At 38.4% G+C, this 19,750-nt stretch overlaps 1 protein-coding gene across 1 annotated transcript in view; it reads right to left on the reverse strand.

The window, feature by feature from the left end:
* The window catches only part of LOC126184965 (leucine-rich repeat-containing protein 40-like), a 200,392-nt gene extending 181,113 nt beyond the window's left edge, over window positions 1–19,279 (reverse strand). Inside the window, exon 1 of the mRNA XM_049927661.1 lies at window positions 18,978–19,279. Within this exon, the coding sequence (XP_049783618.1) occupies window positions 18,978–19,104 (127 nt within the window). The 5' untranslated portion in view covers window positions 19,105–19,279. The remainder of the gene's footprint in view (window positions 1–18,977) is intronic.
* Window positions 19,280–19,750: the final 471 nt, after the last annotated feature.

Genomic DNA, 19,750 nt, shown 5'->3' on the forward strand with positions numbered 1-19,750 from the left:
GAGGTTAGCACTATTGCATACTCAATCTGGATGTAAATATAAGGGCAAATTTCACACATTTTGATTGAAGATGACAATACAGACTCATCAGTACTTAAGCAGCACTTTTTAGTGGCAAGTATTTGCTCTAGAAGTTAATGAAAATAAAGTATTAAATTATAGAGGCTAACAAATACAGCTTTTATCAATGTCACAACTCTTACTGTTTCTAATTTGAGTCTTCTTTTTCTGTCATTTGTCCACAAATCATTAATTATTGAAAACCCTCTTTTGACAGATGTATTAGAACCTGGAATTGCCAGTGAAAACTGAAATAAACTTCTAATATTTTTTGACACATTCACTCAACTTGAAAACGAGTAAAAATTTACTGGCTTTTTCACAGAAACTAACGTACGATTTGATATTCCAGTCCAGCAGTTTGTCTTCACCTCCACAGCAGTACTCATCCAAGAATTCTCCCTCATCCACACTGAAGTTCATGACACGAATTTTACAAAATTATAAACTAAGCTAATGGTTTTATTCAGGGTAATCAACTCTACTGGCTAAAGAGACTCCAGAGATGATTCACAAAATGGTTCGAATGGCTCTAAGCACTATGGGACTTAACAAAAATGTTCAAATGTGTGTGAAATCTTATGGGACTGCTAAGGTCATCAGTCCCTAAGCTTACAAACTACTTAACCTAAATTATCCTAAGGAGACACACACACACACACACACACACACACACACACACACACACACACACACACACACACACACACCGAGGGAAATATTCCACGTGGGAAAAATATATCTGAAAACAAATATGATGTAACTTACCAAACGAAAGCGTTGGTATGTTGATAGAGACACTAACAAACACAACACAAAATTCAAGCTTTCGCAACCCACTGTTGCTTCATCAGGAAAGAGGGAAGGAGAGGGAAAGACGAAAGGATGTGGGTTTTAAGGGAGAGGATAAGGAGTCATTCCAATACCGGGAGCGGAAAGACTTACCTTAGGGGGGAAAAGGGACAGGTATACACTCGCGCACACACACACGCACATATCCATCCGCACATATCTGTTGGCAAGAACACAGAGATCCTGCACTATTTGCACACTACAAAAACTACTCAAAATTACAAAGAAAGATTATTTTAAAAAAAAAAATCAAGAAACATGCACTCGTGTCAGAAATCAGTAATCCTGACAACAGATTTAAGGTTATATGGAATGTAGTGGAACAAGAGACAGGACAACCAGCCACAAAACAGGATAACATCACTATTAAATTGAATGGAAGGGCTATAAATGATGAGTCACCGGTAGCAAATATAGTGTATATGCATTTCTTAAATATAGTGGAAAGTATAGAGATAAACAGTGCAACAGAAAAATCACTGCAGTATGTCGTGAAAATATCTGTGATAACTTTCAATCGAATGGTTGTATCATTAATTTCTCTTTCTGAAATTAAGAAAATTATACATTCTCTCAAAAATAAAAGCTCATCCAGTTTTGATAGTGTTTTCAATAGAGTGCTGAAGATTTACTCTCATATAATAAGCCCAGCCTTATTTGAAATATGTTATGGGTCACTAGCTCAAGGCATTTTTCCAGAGAGACTGAAATATCTCATTGTCAAACACCTCTTTAAGGAAGGTTATAGGAAAGATATCAATAACTACTGACCTGTTTCACTGCTGACATCACCTTTCCAAAATTTTTGAGAAGATGGTGTATTTTAGAATAGTAATTCACCTGAGTAACAATAATATCCTCAGAAAATCACACTTTGGATTTCAGAAGAGTTGCTCTACTGAAAATGCCACTTACATGTTCACTCACTCAACAAATTTTACAAGCATTAAATAATGAAACAGTACCTGTTGGTATTTTCTGCAAACTACCCAAGATCTCTAACTGTGTGAATCACAATATTCTCCTCTATAACTTGAAATTTTATGGGATCGGTGGTACAGCCACCCAATGGATAATGCCATATCTAATCAAAAGAACGCAGGAAGTTGTACTTATATTGAACCGATGTAGTCGTGGGACATAATTCTGATGGGAAAAAAACCACATATGGGGTTCCCCAAGGCTCAATCTTAGGTCTGCTATTGTTCCTACTATGTGTAAATGATCTTCCATTTAATATGCAACAAGAAGAATCAGTTCTTTTTGCAGATGACACTAGTATTGTAACAATCCAAGCATACACACAGAAACAGAAGAAATGGTAAACAATGTTGTTAAAAGTATCATTTACTTGTATTCTGTGAATGGTCTCTCAGTCAGTTTTAAAAAGATTCAACATATTCAGTTCTGCACATGTAGCGATATTACACCAATGCTAACTGAAACACATGGTATGGAAACAATAAACAGGGTGGAAACTTCAAAATTCTTTGTCCATATTGATGAGAATTTAAGCTGGAAAAAGCACATTTTGGAACTGCTAAAACAATTTAGTTCAGTCACACTTGTACTTAGAATCATTGCATATCTTGGGAAGAGAGAAATCTGTAAGGTGGCACATTTTGACTATTTTCACTAGATAATGTCACTGCTCAAAAACATGCTGCAAAAATACTACATGGTGCTCACACATGATCATCTTGTACACATCTGTTTAAGGAGTTGGGTATTACGACTATTGCTTCACAGTATATTTATTCCTCTATGAAGTTTGTTGTAAATAAATCCACTATGGTTAAAAAGGGAACAATGATGTACACACATACAACACAGTAAGGAAAAATGACATTCAGTAGTTCTTTACAGTTGTCTTTAGCACAAAAAGGGGGTGCACAATGCCACAACTAAAATTTTGGCTCACTTACCCAGGATATAAACTGTCTGAAAGATGGCAAAGTAAATTTTCAAAACAAACTGAAAAAGTTTCTCCTTGACAACTCCTTGTACTCTGTAGAAGATTTTTCCATTACTGTAATGTGTAAAAGGTGGTGGGTAGGAATACTAACTCACATCTGTACATAAAAAAATATAAAAGAACCTTACTCAGTCTACCCAGATCAGCTTCAGCATTCTTCTGTAGCACATTTCAAAAGCTTCTATTCTCTTTATTTCTATACTGTTTATTATCCATATTTCACTTCTCTACAAGGCTACACTATAGACAAATACTTATAGAAAATAATTTCTAACCCTTCAATTTATATTACATATTGAAATGTGGATGTGTGGTTTTTTTCTGTCATTGTCAGTTACTTTGCTGCCCAAAGATTTCTGTAAATTTGCAAATACTGTAAATGTTGGTCTGCATTTTTTAATCTATCTTCTAGTCTTTCCACTCTTCTGTAAATAATTCATGCTAGTATTTTCCATCCATGACTTATTAAATTGAGAGTTCAGTAAAACTAACACCTGTTATCACCTGTTTTCTTTCCAATTGGGATTATTACAGTCTTCTTGAAGTCGGAGCATTTACACTGTCTCATATCTTGCATAGCAAGTAGAACTGTTTTGTCATGGTTGGTTTTCCACAAGAAGGGAACGTTGTCTACTCTAAGTGCCTTGATTCGACTTACGTCTATGTGCACTATCAAATTCTTCTCATAGTATTCTACCTCGCACCTCACCTTTATCTACTTCCTCTTTCCTTTCTATAACCTCGTCTTCAAGTTCATTTCCCTTGTATAGCTCTCTCTCTCTCTCTCTCTCTCTCTCTCTAATTTTGTGCTCCCTGTAAATCTCATTTTTTTTATGAGCATTCAAAGCCCTGTACCACTTTCAGCTCACTTAACAAACTGAATAATTCATTTTATCCCATCAGACTTTTTCAATCTTTTCATCAACTGTGGAGCTAGTAGACATACACACTTACTACTGTGGTGGACGTTGGCTTTATATACTTTAACTACTGTGATGGATATTGGCTTTGTGTCTCTTGATAACGATAATGCATTCACTAAGCTGTTCAGAATAATCATCTACATTCTTATTTCCCTATTCATTATAATGTTTCTCCTGTGTTCCCCAAATTCATTGTGTGTCAATAACCTGGACTCACCTGACCAAAAGTCCTATCCTTCCTGCCATCACACTTCACTAATTCCCAATACGTCTGACTTCAACATAGCTCCACATTCCACACTCCAACCCATAGAATGCCAGTTTTGTTCTTTCTGATGACAACATTCTTCCGTGTAGTCTCCACACAAACATCCAAATGGGGTTATTTTACCAAGACGAGACAGTTATTAAACCATCAAGTAGAGCTGCATGTCCTTGGTAAATATATTGGCTGTGGTTTAACTTTGCTTTGTGCCATTCTCAGCAACAAAATAATAGTATGAAATTCACTAATGTTACAATACCCATCATCCATACTGTTGCCCCTGCAGCTACTGAAAGACATTACTGCTCCACCTCATGAACTCGATGTTAGTCTGTCCCCTCCACAAATACCTCTCAAATGCTGTTACATCTCCAGTATGGCGACCTATATCACTGACCCAAGTCATCCACCTTGTGGTAAGGTGTTGGTTCAAAGAGGGTATTTCTGTGAAACATTAATTTCCATCACATTTGTTTCTAAAAGACAACTCTTTGAACGAAGCTTAAAATGCAATTTTAAGTGTAGATTATTACTGGAAAGTTACTATGTATTTGGAGTGCAACAGTGTGATCTGCAGGTATGTGGGATACTGAATATACTTTTTTATGCTTGTCGCATTGTGAGGATGATATCTGATAATATGTCCAGACTGGGAATTCGAATGGTCCTAAATGCCACCATAATCAAATTAGCCTAATCCCTACAGGTATGATGTTCTAGTAAATCTGTAAACCATTCATCCACACTCAAGTAGGTCTATATAACTACACCAGACAATGGACTTCATGTGAGGCGACCTCGTAAATCTCTTATCAAAAATGTGAACCGGAAACCACACTGAATATTTCAAATTTTTCAATAGTGTCCTCATTCCAAAGTCAGGAAGAAAGAATGATGATGATAACCATGGAAAACACACACATTCTTATGGTAAAGATATAAAATCAGTTTTCAGTATGGAGTCTTCCAGCTTTATAACTGTCATTGAAATTGAACTAAAAATTGATACAGCACTGATGAATAAAGAGCAGTGAGCAAGGCTTTTACCACGACTTTTAACATTACCTATATCTAGCTATTATAAAGAGGATAACTTTAAAATGCTACCTCAGTGGTACATAATTATATTCTATAAAATGATTGGAGTTACGAAGGACCATAAGAGATTAGAACATATCAGTGGAAGTCTCGTGTGGAGCTGTCAACAAATATAATGCCTCCAAGTAGTAGTAGTAGTAGTAGTAGGCCACCTGGCAGTCGGGGGGGGAGGGGGGGGGGAACACATATTAGGTGATGCCTGCATAGGAAAACCTGCCTCAAACAGTGTCGTAAACGGTAGAATATTTCTTGAGCCCACATTGAAAGTTGTTTAAAAGGCGCATGTAGTTTAAGAACTAGAACAGCTGGTTGTTGACCTTCTTATCCAACATCTTTCACTCACAGCTAGTGATGGCAAGACTACAATGGCTAGTTGGAAATATTAAGTCCTTCTCAGAATTAAAGACGAGAATAAACAAAGCTTCCTTTCACAAGTCAGGAAATTTTATGTCTCCCACATTAAGTTACAAAGTTTAACGAAGTTTCTTAGCATTCCTGGTAAGATATAACAACATCCACCTTGTGCATAAAGAAGGGGCAGTTCTGTACTATGTTGTTAGTAGGTCTGACACAATTGATTTTAGTTGATAGTGCCAGAAAAATAGATTCTGGCTGTCTGGGGTCTTGGTAAAGTCTTCTATGCTGGCCAGGAAACTCCCATTTCTTATTACGAGGATTGCCCAGAAAGTAATGCACCACATTCCCCCAATGCTACGAATGCAGAACATTACGTATGTTTTATTTGAAGTCTCCTGAGTGAGCACTCCAAGTTTCCGTCACTTCCAACAGATAGCGTACAGTTAGTTGCTGGACACAGAGGGTGAGTTCATCAGAAGGCGGTTCAGCTAAGCTCTACAATTTGCAGCAGTCGGGGAGACCATACACGGCTGTCACACCTGACGTGTTGCAGCGAGCTACCGCTGTCATTCACAAGGACAGACACATTACGAGTCAGCAGTTGGCGCTGCATCTGTCAATCAGCAAAGGAAGTGTGGATGCAATTATCTGCACTCTTGGATATTCAAAACCGTGTGCAAGATGGGTCCCGTGGTGTCTAACGGTGGATCACAAACAGCACATAGAAACATTTGTCTCAATTTGTTGCATCGTTTTGAATCTGAGGGGGACGCCTTCTTGTCCCAGATTGTGACAGGTGATGAAACCTGGGTTCACCATTTTGAGCCAGAAACAAAATGCAGTCGATGGGATGGTGCCATTCTCACTCCCCACAGAAGAAAAAATTAAAAGCAACTGCTTCTGCTGGTAAGGTCATGATCACCTTGTTATGGGACTGTGGAGGCATGATTCTCATTGATGTGATGCCAATAGGTGGTACCATTAATTCAGAAGCATATGACAACACATTGACAAAACTCAAGACGCACTTCTGGCGACTTCGGCACCACAGCAACCCAGGAGATGTTTGCTGCAACACAATAATGCTTGGCCCCAAACAAGTCGGAGGACTGCAGAACACATCACAAAACAGAGTTGAATAGTGTTACTGCACCCTACAGTCCTGACCTAGCCCCCTCATATTTCTACTTGTTTGGGCCATTAATGGATGCCACTCGTGGAAGACATTTTGAGGATGAGGAGGAGGTGATTCACACAGTGAAGGCTTGGTTCTGACACTAGGACAATGATTGGTACCGACAAGGCATACACACCCTTACTTCGTGCTGGACGAAGGCCATAGAATGGGATGGAGATTACGCGGAAAAACAGGGTGTGTAGATAAAACAAAATTCTTATGCCCAATAAAGAATTGCTGAAGAAAGAAAACGCGGTGCATTACTTTCTGGGCAATCCTCACATAATATTAAATGGAACCTGGTACCCATCCCTGATATCCTAATGACCTAGTGGTCTACTGGAACAGTGTTTGGTGATGAGGAGCTGTTGCCCTTATGGCTTCTTATTCTCCTTGACAATCTGTGAGGTCTTTCCTTCATCACCCATATGGGTTGCTAGGATCCCTGCAGATAGTCAAGTATTAAGTCTACATTGATTCCCACCTTTCCTTATTACAAGGAAGCATTTGTCACTCCCCAGGAAAATGCCTGGCTTCTAAGCTGGCCTGAAAACTGTATAAGCCAATTGCTTCAGCAGCTTGGTGAACGGTGTGGTCAATATGGTCCATCCATTTCTGGATGCAACTGTGATGTTTCAGACAGCAATTTGACTACATACAGTAAAGTTTGCATTGGTGCATGGCGTGCTTTCATCTCTGTTTGGCACGAGTATGCAGACTAGGAAGCAGTTGCTGGAGCAGTTACATACTGAGCAGTGTCAGCGACCTCCAAAGAGCCCATCAATAGATCAATGGTAGAGACTAAACCCACAACACTGCCAAAATATGTACTCTGCCTAGTGTTAAAAAGATTCATGTTTTCTGGTAACAAAGGACACACTACATTTCAAACCCTAGGGCAGGTGACTGCAAGTTATAAGCACAGACGTCCCCATTGAGGAGAACAGGTAGGAGGACAGATTGAACTGCTTTTATATTGGCAGGAAGGGAAGAGTGGTTTAGAAGGGGGGGGGGGGGGGGGAAGGGAGGGAGACTACTTATTTTTCCCTCTCTCTGCTGAGGTCTCACTTTCTATGTGGGGGCAGTAACGGGTAACAGTTTTTAAAAATGTGTGTTTTGGAGAAACAGACATGTCTGAAAGGACATCATACACATATAATTATGGCGTTCACAAACCGAGGATCATTTCTATGCAGATGAGCACGCACGCACACGCACACACGCACACACACACACACACACACACACACACACACACGTTACTTTCTGTGTCCTCAGTGGCATAGGGGTTAGAGCACCTGCCTAGTAAGCAGGAGATCCCGGGTTTGAATACCAGTCATGCATACATTTTCAACTCTCCCTGTTGATTTCTATCGACATTCCGTACACAGCTGATGTTTTTAGTTCATTAAAATTTCGTTCTACAAGGCTGTCATGGTCCACCATGGTGCCTGTTCTTTCGGACATACAACAAATTACTTGGCCATTGCAAGACATGGTGATATGTCATAGGCATGGTATATACACCACCTTGTCAAATTGGGTACATGCAAGTTACACATGAAGACTGAGGAAACCACTCATTACTTGTTGAAACAGAGATGAATTTAAAAAGTTGATGTAAACATGACTATTTTTTTCTCTCTATCATGCTATTCATCATCTTCATGATATTTTTATGTTCACTGAATTTTATTGTCCATTTTACTCAACTTATTGGAGGCCATTTTGTATCAGATTCTTACAGGAAATGCCTTTGTAGAAATTCATGGTTTGTGAAGTTCAGTTTCAGTGGGAACTCACCAAGCATTGTGGCATATTGAATCTGCTTCACTGGCAGACAAGTTGATGTTTTTATAAGTCATATATCATTCCTAAATCATTTCATGAATTTGTGTCTTTCAGCAATGTAATACCTAATTTTACAATTACACAATGGTGAAACATTTTCAAACATGTCACTTTCTCTTTTTATTATGAATGAGAGAGTCTGGTACACTTAATTTTATGTTACTATTTCTAGCTCCTATTTTGATTTGTCGTTCTTGAGGACTATTCTGTAAAGATAATTTGGTACACAGTATTTGATCAGCCAAACATCCGCAACTGAGGAACATACTAATAGAATAAAAAGTCTGTTACAGTTGCCAGTAATTTCTGATTTATGTTTCCGTAATTATGTAAGTACACCACTTTTCACGGCTTGACCACTCATTTTATATGCCAACTCTGTAGTTCTCATATGTTAGTAGTTCTTCCTCTTGTTCACAGTTGGTGACACCTGAAGATGAAGCTTTAGGCTCCAAAACTGGCCATGCTATAAATGAATCAGAAATTACTGGCAACTGAAGTGGATTTTTAGTTCTATTAAAGATAGTCTGTTTGTTTGGATGTGATTCATGTCCATCAGATCATCTGACCTATTGGGAGTGAGCTCCATAGGTATTCTATGAGTAACTGTGGAAATAAAAATCTAACCAGACAGAGCTCCGTATTGTCTGGAAAAGCCAGATAGAACAGTTGTGTAGCAGGTGTCCCAGAGTCTACCACTAACAACTGTTTCACTTCAACAGCCATCCACCTCGTGGGCATACCACATACCTTGAAGCTGAGGAGATTTTCTTTCCAACCTCAAAAAGGCACTTAAAGCAGACAATGGGATAAGCAACACTTTCATTAGTACTATCTTTCACTGATTTTTTTTCACTGAAATTTATCTTACTCCATTATTTTTACATTTAAATTTTTTCTCTAGAAGTCATAATGTACTTTAATGTTACATTAATATCATCTTAGTCCTTCCACCTCACTGATGGATGATTTGAGGGGAGAATGACTACCTGTATGACAAAAAAAATGGCATGTATTTGCATAAATTTCTTAACGTTTAAGATTATAGTCCTTAAACTGTTTCATTTTTTTTAGGGTGCATTAATTTTAAGATTATATTTTTCCACTATGCAGAACACTTTTGCTGTTTTTCTTAAGAGTTAATTCTTATTATGTGTTTCAGCCAACTAATGATTCATAAGACAAACATCATTAAACCTTCTAAATTGCCTCATATGATCCTGTCTGATAAGAACTGCATACAGGTAGATAAATGTTTGAATACAGCATCATTAATGGATTTGTAACAATGCCGAGAGGAAATAATATCTGAACTCATCATATATCTGTTTTTTTATTTTTTATTTGTGTGTATTACATTATATTTCTTTATATCATTAGCCAACAGCTAAACCTTCAGAGAGCTACTAACATTATGTACCAACTAATTTATGCATAATGCGTATAAAATATGTGATCAAAGCCTTTGGTCTCAAGTCTGTCTGTTCCAAAGACAATTGCCACATAATTAACAATGTACAGGACCTCCTTTATTGTTATCACTGTTCATAATCTTCTAGAGAGACTTTCCACTAATTTATAATACACCATAGACAGAATTAGCTCCTTTCTCCAAAGCATCATAGGCAGCTGTTGCCACATCGTAATACCAGTTGATTTGACATGTTCTGATGTCCTAGTTCACCCCAAAGATTTTGGATGTGATTCAAGTTACCTTTGACCAGACTAATAGAGTACATACATGTCACTTTTTTCAATCTATGATGCAATAGTTCTTATTTTGGAGACAGGAGGATTATCACACTGCTACAGACAATGTCCAATTCCTGATCATCTGCACAGTATGAGAACAATGTTACTGTGTAAGATGTTTTAATTATTTTATCAATTGTCCAGCAGGAAAGTTAGCCCAATAAATCACTTCACATGCTCGCACACAAAATTTGACAGTCGACACAACAGACTCTGGTAAATACTGTTTATTTAGCACGTACTACAAGTACACATGCTCCTCTGTGTCCTGTGAATCATCACTCGACAAAATTGCATTTCACTGCCTCACATATTGATGTCAACACTGGTTTGAATCGCTCAAAAGAATAGTGTACATTTATTTTCATGATCAGTGGTTTTTGCGTATCAGTGCAAACCATAAGACCTGAATGTTTCCTGCTTTTGACAGATTTTTCTGGGACTGAATTCTGCAGCCTCAACATTCTATTCACCAGTCCTACTAGACCAATGGACTGGATTTAAAGGTTCCACTTAAAAATACCACCTCTAACATAAAACTTAATCAAATCAACTTTTTCAAAATCTCTGTAAAGATATACCCAATGTGTAAACCCATACAATCAAGTGCTATCGAAATCATTTATCTCCGATCATTCATTCTGCTAGAAAACACATTACACTGCCAATATATCATGCCTGCACTTACATACCTTCCAAAGTATAATCTGACATCACACAGAGTGTCCAGAGACTTTTGGTGACCTTTTACACCACAACACAGGTCCTACAGTCGATCTGACCTAATTGTTAAACTCATTTACATATCTAGATTATTTTTAAAATCTGAATCTAAAATAAAAATTTGATAAATGTAATCCAACCACTTCATCCCGCCTACTCAGAAAATCTATGGGGTAGGGATAGTTCTGTTACAAATGTCACTTCTACAATTTATGAAAGCTGTGGAACACAATCAACAAAAACTATTTAGAAAGTTCATCAAGTTTACTTTTACAGGTCCACATAACCCATCAATAAATGATATTATGACTTTGCAAGTAACAGCTGCTTGCAATGGGGAGCACAGGTCCCTTCAGACCACAGATGACAGTTTCATAAGCTCTTGATTCCATGCTGCCCAAAGCTAGCAGAAAAACATTCCTTCTCCTCGCATTGCTGGGAGAGAGGTATATCAAAAGCAGCCCGGAACATTTTGTATGCTGCACACATGTAATGAATAACTCAAACAACTAGAGGAACTGCAGCATATAAGAATTTTTTGAAGATCGCAAATTATTCTGTGCTGCAGTGCTTTTGGGAATGTACGCAGCAAATTTATGAAGAACTAAAATATAAAGTACTGTAGAAAATGCCCCCTGCTCTCGCCACATACATCTCTCAAAAAATTAACTTCGAGTATACAAACTGAATTATATCACTTACATAAATTAAAGTCAATTTCAGTGTATATTACACAGACTTATGCAAATGATATATATCAAAATGTTTACTTCCCACTGCTTTAAATTACATATGCTATTGCAGTTCTAAGCAAACAGGCAACAGATGTGAAACCCACACATATAGCCTATGGTTGTTGGTTGGTTGGCTGGGGGAAGGAGACCAGACAGCGTGGTCATCGGTCTCATCGGATTAGGGAAGGATGGGGAAGGAAGTCGGCCGTGCCCTTTCAGAGGAACCATCCCGGCATTTGCCTGGAGTGATTTAGGGAAATCACGGAAAACCTAAATCAGGATGGCCGGACGCGGGATTGAACCGTCGTCCTTCCGAATGCGAGTCCAGTGTCGAACCACTGCGCCACCTCGCTCGGTGTTATAGCCTATGAGATTGGTTTGAAATTATAAAAGGAGTAAAAACATGATCAGTTAGGTTTTATAATGTTAAGTGAGGTTTTTGGGGGGAGAGTTTCACATTGGCACCATTATTTTAATTTGCCAGTTGGGTGTTGTAATACAATTTTGTCGTAACCAGTCACATTCAGCAGACAAAGCAAATTTTAGTTTGCACTTGACAAACTTAAAACATCATTATTCGTGGAACTGATGTTCCAAGCACAAGTTATGGGTGTTCGTTCCAGCTTCCATTAGGGAAGTCTGCATCCTCCACCATTTTAGCCACAGCAGTAAATGATGTTTCAAATGATTGTAGTTTAATAGGCTCATGGACTTTTCTCACTTAAGGATAATGGATCCTCATTGTGACCTGAACTTCTCACAACTCCAAACTGTGTAATTCCCAGAGCATTTTTCAGAGAATGATAATGATGAACTTAGAATTCTTGTCTCATATGCAGCTTTGTCACAAGTTGTCTGACCATAGCAACTTAAGAAAATGTGTCCATGTAGTCCAGACTGACCTAAAGTGGAATGACCATATAGAACTACTTCCAGGAAAAGCAAATGACAGATTGGTAGTCACTGGAAAAAAAAAAATCATACGAAAACTGAAAATACATAGGAATAAATAAATTTAAAATAAGAAAATTTAATTCACCCACAAAACAAGTGGCTCCTGAACCACTAGCCCAGCTAATTCTTCAGTACTGGTCATCAGTTCGGAAACATTACCAAATAGGACTAATAGATGAGATCCACAGAAGAGCAGTGAATTTAATTGCAAGTTTGTTTATTAAACATGAGAGCACTACAGGGATGCTCATTATAGACAAGACCTTTTCGAGGACCTCTCTGTTACAGTTCACAGAGTACTTAACTTGAGAGTTAGCCTCCAATGACCTTTTAGTTAGTTGGGTGGTGTTGGTCCCAGTAGGTACACCTGCCCTGATCGAAGTATTTTTGGTTTGCGACATAATAACCTTTGAATCTTTGAGTTTCCACATAAGGCTACGTAAATACAAACTGACTATGGCAAATATCTGCATAACTTATCAAGCCTAATATTACTAAGGTGCCCCAGATAATGCACATTAATAGCTGTTAAATCTCGACAGCTATCAACACGAGCACACATTGAGGTTCAGCTTGTGTAAATTTGTTGAGGTCTATACCATCTGCTATATGAGCAGTTCAGACAATTTCCCACTACCACACTGAACAGTGGTTGCTGCAGCATACCTACGCCAACAAAGGATTGGCAAAAGAGGCAAGTTCCCTTCTCAAAAACCACAGATTTCCCAAACTCATACCCAACTAAGACTGGCAAAATTTCTCGTGATGCTCGCAGTTTGATGCAACTCAGGTGTCACATGCTGTTTGCTGAATGCTAAAGAAACAGTGAGGATCCCTCCCCTTCCTCTTATGGCAGTGGCAAACCTTATAGTTTGTCAAAGAATAATCAGAAAGGGACTGCAGTATGAGAAGTTAAAATGAGACATTTAGTGCTGGCTTACTAGCACTGACACAGTAGCATACACAAGTGGTTCTACAGGTACTTGTTACAAGTCTAACATTCTTGAGCTGTACATCATACATGGTCTCTAAACGTAGTGGCTGCACAGGTCTGTGCGAATAATATGCAGAGACATCCTTTTATCATTCCTGCACATGCATTGTACATCCAAAGACTCTTAATGAAATATGCCTGAGTGTGGTTTAGCAGGCATATCATTAATTTTGAGGCACTACAACATCACTGATTCCTTTTGAATAAAGACTTATTACATGTAATCTGTAAAAATAATTAGTGAGACCTGTACACTTTACACAGATCAGCTTTCTAACAGAAAGTTCAAAATCAATTACATCACAACTTCAGCTTGTATATCATTCTGTATATGAAGATAATACATTGTCTTTCTAATGTTATCCTGAAATGTGTCTTCTCCTGAGCTTGGTCCATGAGAAATATATAAGTGATGAAACCAACCACAGAAAATTACAAAAAAAAAGCATGAAAATGTAAAATTGTTTTGCAACACTATACATACAGTCAGTACCTGTATATGCAATGTATTCAGCTTAGGTCTACATCTCTCTTAAATACAAACAAATGTGAGGTGTCAATGTCTAATGCTTTTTATGACTCACCATTAATATTAATAGTATATTATCTACAATGTTAACACATACAGGCAACAAACAGAATACTACCATGATAAAGAGTAAACATAGCATTAATTCAAGAAGTTCCACACACATGCATATAACCTGGTGACCAAATTTATGAAAAGATGGAACTGTTGGCTAAACTTTGTGAAAAATTTTGATTCTGGTAACCCTGTTGTAAGCTGTGCTGGGTCTCAATATGTCCCTAAGGATCAGCCAGAAAACATTCTTACTACTGTTCAGAAAATATTCCAAAAACTATTTCACAAATGTGATCATCATACAACAGCCCCAAAGACATTATCTGAACTCCAGGCCTTGCATAAGAAACTAATTGAAATAACACATGTAAAAATTAACAATCTATGCACGAGAGGTAAGGATACTCATGTTTTAGATACAAGTGCTTTAGACAGATCCACACATACAAATTGTGGGTTTCACTTAGGAAAACTATGATGGAAAGTCTTACATCTAGAGAAATACGTCATATTTAGTCAATAACTATAAAAAAAAAAATCAGCAAACACTCCTGACAGATGGCTTATAAACTACACTAAGAATTGTAACACCCAAACAGGCATGTCTTTTTCAGAGAATTATCTTCCACCACAGGTAATGAGATAATGTTTTAAAATTAGCTTATCATAATGTCAAGTCACTACCAAACAAACTTTAGGAACTCAGTGTTCTCCTTACCAGTGACTGGAGAGATGTTTCAGTTTTATGCTTGTGTAGAGATTGGATGTGTAATGACTATCTACAAAACTTAAAAACTGAGACCCTTAAGCTTCCACAGAGTTATTTCTTAACACTGAAGAATTTGTACACACGTCAAACAAAATACAGATAATAAGACTCTGCTTGTAAATTAGCAAACGACAGGATATTTGAGGTAACAGCCACAAAATTAACTGTAGTGGAGGTAGTAATTTTGTGTATTTACAAATCACCAGTCAAAAATATTAATGCTTTTTTCCAATTATCTTGAGCTTGCCTCAAGAAACATGAAAGTTATGAAAGAACTGTAGTAATGTGTGGTGATTTTAATATCATTTTGCAAGTAGTGTCACAGAAAGAACTTTCTTAATGTCATTAAAAGTCATAACATGCTAGTAACCATAAACTCTTCAACCCACGTCACAAAAACTAGTGCCACACTACTTGACATTGTCTGTGTCAATGTGGATAGGTAGTCAGCACAGATGTTTAATACAGGATATAGTCATCATCTGACACAGTTATGTATAGTGTTCCTTGGCTACACTTCGCTGGATCTATTTTATATAAGAAGAACTTCAGCAAGTGAAATATAGAACACTAGCAAACCTGACAATGCTTCACAACTGCTAAATATGTCTAAGAATTGGACATAATCCTGAACTCCTGTTCCCCTTTCCCCATCTCCTACTCTTAGCCCCCCCCCCCCTCTCTCTCTCTGAGCATCTGCCTCTCCTCCCCCCCCCCTTTCTGTCATCTTACCCCTCTCTCTGACCTTCAGCCTTGTTTATTGTTATTGGAAATTAAATTTAGATTGGGAACTGAAGTCACTTAAAATCAATGGGTAAACTGGTTGAGATCATTGGTATACAGGGTATGAGAGACACCCCTCCAGCTTCTGGATCTAGGAGGATAGTAGCTTGAATGACAGTACTTCAAACAACTTCCTGGCAGATTAAAACTGTGTGCCCGACCGAGACTCGAACTCGGGACCTTTGCCTTTCGCGGGCAAGTACTCTACCACCTGAGCTACCAAAGCACGACTCACGCCTGGTCCTCACAGCTTTACTTCTGCCAGTACCTCGTCTCCTACCTTCCAAACTTTATAGAAGCTCTCCTGCGAACCTTGCAGAACTAGCACTCCTGAAAGAAAGGATACTGCGGAGACATGGCTTAGCCACAGCCTGGGGGATGTTTCCAGAATGAGATTTTCACTCTGCAGCGGAGTGTGCGCTGATATGAAACTTCCTGGCAGATTAAAACTGTGTGCCCGACCGAGACTCGAACTCGGGACCTTTGCCTTTCGCGGGCAAGTGCTCTACCATCTGAGCTATTTCATAACAAAATTCAGGAATAATTTTAAAGTCTTCCCTAAAAATAAATTCAAATGTAAAAATACAAACAAACCAAAGAATTCATTTACAGTAGGAATCAGTTTCCTGTAACAGAAAGAGAGCTATATTTAAACTTTCGAAAGCAAGCCATGCTCCACAGTTTCTAAATGATTACAAAAGTATAAATTAGTGCTTAATCAGGTCATAAAAGGGGCAAAATTAAGAGAAAATGACCAATATATCAGGGAATCATCAAATAAGACCAAGACACTATGAGAAGCTGTACAAAAACTTATTGGGAAGAAGGAAACTCGTAGCAATATTTCTCTGTTCTGTGATGGGGGCCTTGATACTGACCCAAAATTGGATGCAGATCTTCCCAACCAGTATTTTGCTACAAGTGCAAAGGATTTAGAGACTAGAAAAATTGGAAAATTAGATGTTAAATACACCCAGGAACCTGCAAATCCTGAAGTCAACAAAAACAGCATGTCACTCTGTCCTGTTTGTCGAAGGAAGACTGGGCTTAATGTCTGTCACATCAAGGTCATTAGCGACAGAGAACAATCTCGGACTGTGTCAAGGGTGGGGAAGGAAATCAATCATGCTCTTTCAAACAAACCATCCCAGCAGTCACCTGCAGCGATTTAGGGAAATCACAGAAAACGCAGATCTGGATGGCCAGACGGGGGTTTGAACAGTCATCCTCCCAAATGTGAGTCCAGTGGGCAAACCACTGCACCACCTTGATAGGTCTGTTTGTTAAGATGGGCTACTAAAAAGCATACAGTACTCTCATTAAAAAAAAGTCTTTCAGAAGGTGCTGATGAGATCCTTTATTGCATAATGATGTCAGCAAACTTTATTCTCACAACCTTATTAGACATATAATATTCTCAATGTCAGAGGGCATTTTCTCTGACCGTCTAAAAACTGTTAAAGTAATAGAATACCATTTTACAACAAATACATACAACACATTCCAAAATCTCGAGTATTTTCTTAGACTTGACAAAGATTTTTGAAGTTATAGATCATTCAGTTCTCTTAAAAAAACTTGACTGTTATGCTGTGCAAGATTTGCCAAATGAGTCCTGAAATCGGAAATACGGAAGCGTCTGATCCCGCCCGTCTGCTTACACACACACACACACACACACACACACACACACACACACAAACGCGCGCGCGCGCGCACTACAACGTGTAAGTGAAGACATCCATGCATGAATACCCACCCACCTCCCCAGGGGTCGTAACCCCTGCAACCCATAGAAGATAAAGATGCTTCTGTACCTGATTAGTGTTTTTTGTCTTTTTTTTAAAAAAATCTCACGAGATAGAACGAACAGATCAGAAAAGTAAACAAAATAAGATAAAACAGAACTGGAGACAGCCACACTCAAACCAAACTCAGCGCCGTCATGACGTCACACACGACAACACCCTTACGTCACGGGTGAAAGCCGACGCGTGGGATCGGACGCTTCTGTCGACCCCTGAAATCTTACTTAAGTAATCTATCTCACATCACAGAGGTCAAACGGAATCACAGTAGCACTACGCGGAACTGCCTTTCAGAAACATCCTTATTGTCACATGGTGTACCATAGTGCTCTCTTAAGACTGTTTCTTTTCTAGTGTATAGTAATGATCTGCCCTTATGTGTACAGAATGTAGAAGCTGCCTTATTGGCAGATTATACCAGTGTGCTTATTGAAACAAAAAACCGAGAAGATCTAACCACTTCCGCAGATATCATCATGATTGAAGTTTAGCAGTGGCTCCATAGAAACAGGCTAATCTTAAACCAACAAATAACTGTTAATACATTTTCAGTTATGATATGGTTTTATCTTTCTGGGTAACTCTACTTGTGCCATAACAACATTCAGGAAGCAAAACAGAACTGTCAGAACAATAATAAAACCAAACAATAGCAGTTCGAGTAAGCCTTTTGAGTCTTCCTCTTCCCCATATTTTCATTTTAGAAATTGTGCTATTTGTAAAGAAAAGTATGGTGATGAGGGATAATGGCTTTAACCCAAACACTACTGTGTATGAGTACCATACTGTGTCACCGAAAAATTCATGTAAACAGTTCCAGCACAACTCTGTGTCAAAACTGTGTTTATCATTCAGGTCTGGTATTCCACAATACGCTACCAGTAATTATCAAGAGCACTGATCAATTAAATGCATTCAGAAAAAGACAGTCAAATCCTTTATATTAAAGAACTATTTTGTAATGTGCATGACCATCTGGTAAATAAATTTGGAAATTTGTGGTAAGGACTATGGGGCCAAACTGCTGTGGTCATCGGTCCCTAAGCTTAAGCACATCTTAATCTAACACACATACCCATACCAGAGGGAGGACTCGAACCTCCGATGGGTGGGGCGAGGAAGGGGTTGGGGGGGTGGGGGGGGGGGAGGCGCGAACCGCGACAAGACGCCTCAGACCACACGACTTCACCGCGCGGCTACAGTAAATAAACTAGAATAATTGTCTAATGTTGGTATACTATAAAATATTGACCAACATCTGTTATACATTGGATGCGTAAAAAGATATACTGTAAATACATAAATAATAAAGAGCTTACCAAATGCCAAACCATGCTTCGATAAATCCAACTCTCCAGTTCTTCTGGTTTCCTTGATCAAATCTGTTGTTAATACTTTATCACACTCTTCCTGCCCCTGCCTTGAAAATAGTGCAGAATGTCGCATTTTCGGTTATCACGTTTGTACGTATCGGCTCGGATATTACTTTCCCTGCACACAGTTACCCACAACGAAGCTTATTACATCATACTTCCAAATAAATCCAAGACACGATAATAGCGCTTAACAGGTCAACCACTTGTTTTGACAACTATGACTTCAGTTCTGGTTCTGATCAATACTTCACAGATTTCGATGTAACATGGCACATTCGACATTCGATCTATGGTCGATAGTGGCCAGCGATTCCAATATCAGCGCTATGCATATTGTTGGAATCCTTATTACCTTTATTATTACCTTTATTACCAATTCTATATCATTCACCAGCCTTGACTGGACAGACAGTCTCAGGCTTACAGTAATATATAACATACAAAATGAATGCAATATTGCAGTTGGATCTATCATACTAAAGTGGATACCGTACAACAAAGTAATAAGACAGCCAATACTAGACATATTGCTGTTACTGTTGCTAAGTCAACATCGTTCACTGGTCGTGGCCAGTCATATTGCTTCTCAATTTAGCGGCTGTATATTAAAACCATGTGTCGCAGTTATGAATCTCTTGTCTCTTGCAAAAGGATCCTTGGTTGGTTGATTTGAGGAAGGGGCCAAATAGTCAAGTCATATTAGGAAAGAATGGGGA

The sequence above is a fragment of the Schistocerca cancellata genome, chromosome 4 (assembly GCF_023864275.1).
Source record: "Schistocerca cancellata isolate TAMUIC-IGC-003103 chromosome 4, iqSchCanc2.1, whole genome shotgun sequence".
NCBI lineage: Eukaryota > Metazoa > Arthropoda > Insecta > Orthoptera > Acrididae > Schistocerca > Schistocerca cancellata.